Source organism: Cavia porcellus, unplaced genomic scaffold (genome assembly GCF_034190915.1).
Source record: "Cavia porcellus strain 051 isolate PalLab524CR breed Dunkin Hartley unplaced genomic scaffold, mCavPor4.1 scaffold_17, whole genome shotgun sequence".
NCBI lineage: Eukaryota > Metazoa > Chordata > Mammalia > Rodentia > Caviidae > Cavia > Cavia porcellus.
Window position 1 is genome coordinate 58,664,136 of NW_026947500.1, and position 8,885 is coordinate 58,673,020.

Here is an 8,885-nt window from a genome sequence, read left to right on the forward strand (position 1 = left end):
TTCAACCTTTATTTTTCCATAGAATTTCATATTTTATGAGGTAAAAATTGTAGAGCTTTTACTTGTTTGATTTTTTTACTTAGAGTTTCCTCTTCATAATAAACATATTCCTGATCCTATCTAGTTATTTTCCTTTCCAGAGTTAAGTATAATTGCAATTTTTTATTCATATGCAAGTTGCCATTTAAATATATGTTTATGTCCTCATTAACAACATCTGATATAAATTCAATGATTTTTAAAATCATTATGACACAGTACTATCTTGTTCAGCCACTTTGGTTTTATTTCTCACTCAACAGTTTGGTTTTAGACTCACCTATATTAATTCATTTGGTTATATATTGTATCCTAGTTTTATAAATAACTTACTAGGCACAAGTTGATTTTCAAAGAGTCTAAACTGTTAATAATCCTACCAACAGAGTAAACATGTTAGCTTTGATTCAGCACCTCAGTATCACTTGGTATTTACAGAATCTTAAGAAATTTTAAATTTTTTGTAGTGTGTAAAAGTTGTATATCATTTTTTCCTTTTTAAAAAATTTTGTTTAAAGAAAAAAACCAAAGCAATAAAGGGTACAAATAATACAGAATTTCAAAAAATAAACAGTAAGAAATCACTAGTTAATAGATTGTCATCTTAGAAATAGTTGTTCAAGTTACAGGATTAAAGCATACAAAGTGGACATTCAAACAGTGAGACTGCAGACAGCTGTGTTCAATGATCCAACAAAAACTTAGTAATATGGTCATCCATCTTACACATCTAAACACACTTGCAGTTGTATCCTTTAGAGCACTTTCTTTTCTTCCCTTTTTTACAATAATAATTACACATTTTGGGTTTTATTACTCCCATAGTTCTTATTACTTTTTTGGAAGAAAAGAAAACCAAATATGATAAAACAAAGCAGTCAGTCAAAACAAAGGATAGACATAGTACGTGATGTAAAAATAAAATGCAAGGTCATCAACAATGGTTACCATAATGCCTCTTGCTACCTTGAAAATAATTGCCTATTATAATAAAATTGAACAAAACAAATTAAACCTAAACATTGGAGACATTACAGGACCTCAAAAGAAGATAATAGTCAAACCAAAATGGGCATCATAGTGAATCTTATTGCCTTCAACGTAGTTGCCTATACCCTCAAACTTGATACTATAAAACAAAATAGAATAGAGTAAAATCAGTCAAAACAAGATGTTGAGAGCAATACAGGGCTTCAAATCAAGTTAATAGGAAATCAAAAAAGTTATTATAATATATCCTGCAAAATTTTTTCCTTAATTAAAAATAATAATAAAAAATAAATAAATTTCTAGAGAAAGGGGAGATTGAGATAAAAGAGGACATAACAACATAACTATACAGGTCAGAACAGAACAATTTAAGCACAAAGTTTTATATCATTTTATAATTATATTTTTCAAATTACTGTGAAATCATATGTGTGGATGATAAGAAATTTTCTTTATTATCTTTACGTATACTTGTTCTATTTATCCACAAAGTTTAGTCTATTATTTCAGCAATACAAAACTACACCTATTTTCTCTATCCTGAGACTTCTGCTTTGTGATGATTTCATGGTGCAGACTTTACAATTATATTTCATCAAATGTATTCATGTTTGATTTTGAATTGTATTTAAAAATATCTGTAGTCATTAATGCTGTACATAGTCTTCATTTCCATGGTTTGAATTCTTAGGAATAAAAATATCAGTGGCTGTGACAGTTGTGACATTTGAGGGAAGAAACTTCATGAATAACAGAGAGGAGAGCCCTCTGCACAGGAGGAAGCAGAGATGGTAGGGTGCACATGGACTGGAGTCAGAGGTGCTCTTTCTTGTTAGTGTTAAAGAGCTATTAAGCTTGCTAATCTCATTTAAAACATTATTGATTATAAAGCATTTTTGAAATTTATTATTATGCTGAATTTATTATATGCTCCAAATAATGGAAAATGATTTTTCATAAAACCATACTTTAAAATAAATAAATAATGGAAGTAAAGTAGAAAACAAAAAAGAGACAAGGGAAAGAGAGAAAGAAAGGAAGGAAGGAAAAATAAAAGAATTTTAGTCAAACATTTGTTATGGTTTATCTTTATTATTTTGAATAATTCTGCAAATGTTTTATCCTGATTTTGACAGTTCTTCTCCCTACACCAGGAGACAGTTGCTACATGTCTTGCTTCCAACTTTCATCACTAGCTCTAAACTAACTGACTATTAATGGTGGAAATTAGTTGAGCCTATTGAAAATGGAGCCAGGTATATATTGACAATCTAAGTAATTTACATATTTAATTTGTAGCCAATTAAACATCCTCAAGACTGACCAAAATATCCTGTAGGTTAGAGTATGCAATAATAGACTTACATAACTTAAATAAAGTGAAGTTGCTACATACTTCTGTATTATGATCAAATGAGAGAAACTAATTTATTTGATTGGAAGGATAGTGCTAGATGATTTTATTATTTTATCTTTCTTTTAGTTTTACATTTTTGCTTTTAATTTTTATTTTATGAATCTTTTTGCTAATTTTAATTTTTGTTTTATTTTATAGAAAAAGGACTAAACAAAATTTCATAACAAAATAATAGGGGAATAGCAATGGCTAACGCATTCCACGTTACTATCTTTAAAGTAGTTGCTCAGGGTAAAAGGTATAACAATAACAACTTTTCCAATTGATATTAGCACAACCTTCCTTTTTAATGAACTAAGAGATGCTAACAGTAAAACTGACTTGTAATTTTGCTCTTTTCCTTGCTATCCTTTCTCATTTTGCTCATACCACAGCAATATATATGCATCAATGTTTGAAGCAGGATAATTTATAATAGTAAATCTTGGAAATAAGTCATAAATTATGATTTATTATTTCATGGACTCCATAATATTAATTAAAAGTAATACTAACTAAAAAGATCAACTTTTTACATTTTTTTCAGAACAATTCTACTGAATTTCACTGGACATGAAAGTGCAGAAACATAAAGAATGCTTCAAATTTAAATGCTAAGAAAAAATAAATGAAAAACAATTTAATTTAAAAGTTAATGGAATTCCATGTATAAGAAAAATATTAAACATAAGGTGTCATATAAATTTAATGGCCACCTTGCTCCTGAAGTATTCATTAATCCTATTTAGACCACCCCAATAGGATTCATTAGAGATAGAAAAGTTTACAAAATTCTTATAAAATCTATAATATAGGAAGCAGTTGCTGTATAGAATCAACCTAATTTATCATGTTCTAATTTTAAAATAAATTTTACTAATATTTTTGTTCTTCAACATTTTTATTGATGTTATAAAATAATGTTCTAATTCTGTAGGACATTATATTATAACAAATAATTTTTATGAAATTGCCAAGAGATATAGAATTTGAGAATCTTTTCCTACAACTTGCGCCATGATGGTTTTGGATATCAGAAGGACACTTTTTAACTTTCTGCCTATGTGTTTTAACATGTTTTTATATGATGCCAGATAAAGAATATAGGGATATATATTAGAGATATTGGAAACAGCACAGATTTAGAATGTGAGGAAGCACATAACTCGACTCTGTCTGCATTGATGGCATCAAACATGGACCAACTATCTTCTCATTGTTTCCTAATCCACTGTATGACATTATATATTCATAAAAAAAGGATGCATAGATTCCATCTTGCCTTGACATAGAGTAATGCTCAGTATTTTCATAGTAATATGGTTGTTAATCTTTTTAATGTCTTCAAATCTTTTTTATGTGTTTTCAGTATGAACAATGTCACTGAAGTTACAAGTTTTGTCCTCAAGGGCTTCACAGATGATACTCGACTGCAGATCATTCTCTTTTTCCTGTTTTTGGCAATTTATCTGTTTACCATCATGGCAAACATTGGGCTAATTGTATTGGTCACTGGGGATCCCCGGCTCCACAACCCAATGTACTATTTTTTGAGCGTTTTGTCATTTGTGGATGCCTCTTTTTCTACTGTTATCACTCCAAAAATGTTAGGAGATTTTATGTCAAAGACGAAAGTCATTTCAGTCCTTGAGTGTGCATCACAGATGTTTCTTACTGTTACTTTTGGGACCACAGAATGCTTTCTCTTGGCGGCAATGGCTTATGACCGCTATGTGGCCATCTACAACCCTCTTCTGTATTCTGTGAGCATGACACCCGGGGTCTATGTGCTGCTCATCATGGCTTCTTTTGTTGGTGGTGTCCTACATTCTACAATACATACAGTGGCCACTTTCAGCCTATCTTTCTGTGGATCCAGTGAAATTAGTCATATCTTTTGTGACATTCCCCCTCTCCTTGCTATCTCCTGTTCTGATACTCATATAAATGAGCTTCTACTCTTCCTCTTTGTGAGTTCCATTGAGGTAGTCACTATCCTAATTGTCCTAATCTCTTATGGTCTCATCCTATTGACCATTCTGAAAATGCCTTCTGCTGAGGGAAGGAAAAAAGTGTTCTCGACCTGTAGCTCCCACCTCATGGGAGTATCCATTTATCATGGGACGATCCTCTTTATGTATGTGCGACCAAGTTCCAACTATGCCTTGGAGCATGACATGATAGTGTCCATATGTTATGCCATCATCATTCCCATGCTGAATCCCATCATCTACAGTTTGAGGAACAAAGATGTCCTAGAGGCAATGAAAAGACTATTTAGAAAGTGCTGGTATAAGGATAAAGTGAATTTCTCTCAGCAAAATTTTAAACTGAATCATCATTTGTAGATAAGCAGTGTGTTTCCATTCTTGTTGAAATTTAAAAAATAAAGATCTTAGTCTAACTATGCAATTTTCTACACATGTGAATCTTCCTTTCTGACTGAGTCCATATTCATTTACATATATAAATACACATAGCCACATATGACAATACTGGTTTCATTAGTTTGCTATGGTTGCAATGAGAAAATGCAATAGATGGAGTTGCTTTAGCAGTAAAGATGTATTTTTCTCAGTTTTGGATACAAAAGTCCAAAACCAAGGTGTTGGCAGGTTGCTTTCTTCTGTGGCTTCTCTTTATGGTTTACAGATGCCCAGGCCTTCTTTCCATATTCTGGGTGTATCTGTGCCCTAATCTGTCAGGCATATTGGATTAAAGATCTAATTTTTATCTGATTCCCACTTACAGAACCTAACTTTTAATACATGACATTCTCAAATGCTAATAGGAGTAGATGTTTGTCATCCCTGGTAGATTTCCATTAAACTGATAAAAAGAATTAGATAAAGAGATATTACTGTTAGAGAAATTAGATATTACTGTTACAGAGAAAAATGAATTCAATTTACTAAAGTTGGAGAAATAAAATAGCACATGTAAAAGTTATAATTTAAAAAAGTGTTTGCAAAAAATGAAAAAGTAGCAATGCATTCAACATAAAAAATGATATAAGTATAGATTGGTGGATATTCTAATACATTTGAGCCAATCACTACTTTTCATATTCATGAATCAAAATATCAAAATGTATTTCAAAATTTGCATAAACATCAACTTATTAATTAAAAGTTATAGTCATTCAATTCTTGAATTAGTCAAAGATGAATGAATAAAGTATCAGAAGAATAATTCAAGACAGAGAAGGTTGGTGGAGAAAGAGACAGAAAAAAAAAGACATGAGTACAATTTAAATGTTATGTTTAAATTGAAAGAAATTTTAAATTCTTTATTGGACTTTGGTTGCTGCCATGGAGGACTTATAAGAATTGCTCTGCTCTCATGAACAGCAACATATGTGATTCTATTTGGAGTCAAGATTAGAAAATCTTGCATAAGAAAACATTCTTCACATAGCTTGCACTCTCATGCTTGTTGGGGTGATAGAAATTCACCCTCACCCCCTTATTTGGATGAAATTGCAACATTTCCTGTTACCTCGTTGTTACCTGTGAGTTACACAGTAAGATAATTGGCATTTAAATCTCCAAAATAGCCTATCGCTATATAAAATAATTATTGATGAATAATACTTTCTTTCCACAAGTCTGACATTATAATAATTAGTAAAACAGTGTCTTTATCCACTCCAGTTAATTAGATCTGGAAATTTTGGAATGTGAACACAGTTTTCTAAGAAAGTCATTTTTATAAGTGCATGAAAATTGATTTGTTCATAAGGTCATGCAAAATTTACAAAAATGTTTTTTTTCTAATTCTTACTATGTACATTGTCAAATTCATCCTTCGAGTCCTCACTTTGGATTATTATTTCTCAATAATATATTTCAATTTTACTATAACATTTTAATTTCTTATTATTTTCAAGATAACACCTGACTTGATCATATAAAACAAAAGCAAATTTTTGTCTACTGAATTCATTGCAATTCTTGTTAGTCTTAGGGCTGATTGTGTTTTTCAATTCATTTTTCTTTCATAAAATAAAAGTAAAATGAAGTACACTAAAACAGTGAAAGCTACCACACAAAGTTGACTTCAGATGAAGACAATCACACTCCCAAACCAGAATGGAGGTTCTGCCCCATTCTTGTGATGCCTCTAGATGGGTATTTATTAGCTGCACATATTCTGTGCACATGGGGAGGATGAGGGCATCGTCCAGTACATACTACATCGAGTGTTGCTTAGCATTGGGCTAATTTAACAAGTCATGGTAGACTGTACTGTAATCATGAAATGACTGTACTGAGTTGTGAAATGTATTGAATACACAATATTAACATCATTATGCAAATCAATAAGTACATATTCAAAAATTTGGTGCATAAAAATAAATAATTGGGAGAAATTACTATTGTGTAAGTAAATATAACAGTGTTCTGAGATGGTTTATTTTCTTCTTTGAATTTTGTTATTTTATATTTTTTTCTAATGAGTATGGGGCACTTCTGTGTCCAAGTCATATTTGTGAGTATAAAATATGCCAGCTGAAAAGTCTGTTGTTCCATTTTTCATAAAATCAGTCAGTCATAAAATCTGTATGTCTCTGGAAATTTTTTTCTCCCGCATCCTAGTCAAAAACTTCCTCATTCAGCCTTTGAATGTAAATATTGTTTTCTGCAAGTTTGAATAACTAGGTGTCAAGTTGAAAATTTAATAAATGAAGCCTGACTATAGTTCAGAGTTTCACAAGAAAAGATGATTAAGTTTCCAAATATCGAGCTCCTAAGAGAAAAAAAACAAAAAATGCTACCCAGTCAATCCTTGAACTTTTGTTCTAGAATTCTTGCCTAGTAATGTTGCTTGGAACTTGCTCCCTGAGGATGATCAAAGGCTGCAGGATTCTGAACGTGCATTATGTGAGGCGCTTTGTAATTATAGTCTTGGAAGGAAAGCATAAACTGTTCTGGGTATTTTCAGTTTCCCCCTCTAATTTGCTGCAGAGCACACTTTCTGAAAAATTTCATTTCATTACGAACTGAAAAAAGTTTCTAGCGTGAAATAATTAATCTCAGAACTAAAAAATGAATGCTCAAGGACATGAAGTTAAATTACATAAGGAATATAAATAGTATTTCCAAAATTTTTTAATTACTGAAATGGTTTTCATCTCTTATTGCCAAGAAAAATGCGAGCTTGACAAATTTTCAAGAAACACTAGTAGAAGAAGTCTTTATTTTTTTCAGCCTTTCTCTCTCAGTATCATTCTTAACATTGGAGGTGATTAAACAGAATAAAATAAAATGTAGGTTTATTAGAATAATATGCACACATATACATATATATATTATTCAGTCCTTACCATAATGTTATGAATTGCAAAACAGTAATATACAGTCAGTGATATCAAAGCATATGAACAATATACATTTGGAAAAATTTAATTTATGCAAAAAATTGATTTTGAGTAGGTATTAGAAAAGTACACATAAATGAAATGAATCAGACTCACATGTATAAAAATTGTATTGTCTCCCCAGCATGAGAAACGGAAAGAATAAATAAATTATAAAATGTACAATAGATATGGTAAAATGGGAAGAAATTGCCGAAAAGGAAAAAGGAAATAGGACGGGTAAAAAGAAAGAAAAAGGAGAAAAATGCAAGTTGGTTGTACTATTAGTGTCTCTTAGTTCATTAAAAGGAAAAGTTTGTGTTAATATTGATTAGGAAAGGTTTATGCCAGTATCTTGTACTCTGAGTAATTACTTTAAAGATAACAATGTGAAATGCATTAACTGTTTTCATTGTCTTACTCTTTTCTTATGAAATTTTATTTTACTCTTTTCCCATAAAATAAAAAGAAAAATACATCATTATCAGAACTGAAGGTCATGAATCCTTCACTACCCACCCCCCAAAAAAAGGAAATAGAGAAAACTTATTTGTTGGAAAGAAAATAGTTTTTAATTGCTAATCCGAAGGAGACAGAGAGGTTCTGATGACTTCAAAGCTCTAGTTCTGTGTTTTGAGGTGCAAGGATTTTTATGGTGAGGTCACTCCAAACTCCCTGCCTTTCTTGTCCAAATTAAACCACAATTTGATCTTCTCGTATGACAACTGAATATTCTTTCAGAGGAATGCATATCTTTCTGAGCAATACTTCTCAGCCCAGTCTGCTAAGGGTAGGGCAGAAAGGGGTGGATATTCCTGTTCTTGGCCAGAGGAAGGTGGAGAAGCAGCCAATGTTTAAAACTCCCAATGCTTAAAGAAGTGTTTTACTCTCAGTTATGATATCTTCAGGAATTTGACACTTTGTACACTCTATAATCTTAATGTGCCTCAGTCAACTCCCAAGACTGAAATTATTTTAATTAATAAGAAACATGTGAATTAAAATAAAAATAATAAAGAATTGATTTTAGCATAAATAATTACACACTCTTTTTAAAGTTTTTGAAAGGTATTTCACAGTATCGTAAGCACAGTATCGTAA

At 31.0% G+C, this 8,885-nt stretch overlaps 1 protein-coding gene across 1 annotated transcript; it reads left to right on the forward strand.

The window, feature by feature from the left end:
* Window positions 1-3,768: 3,768 nt before the first annotated feature.
* Window positions 3,769-4,773, forward strand: LOC100727026 (olfactory receptor 5T7-like). Its single transcript, XM_003467835.3, has one exon. It carries the CDS (start codon window positions 3,796-3,798, stop codon window positions 4,771-4,773), a length of 978 nt encoding a protein of 325 aa, XP_003467883.3. The 5' UTR covers window positions 3,769-3,795.
* Window positions 4,774-8,885: the final 4,112 nt, after the last annotated feature.

Coding starts and splice junctions, on each gene's coding strand:
- LOC100727026 (XM_003467835.3), top strand. CDS start 3,796: ATGAACAATGTCACTGAAGTTACAAGTTTTGTCCTCAAGGGCTTCACA.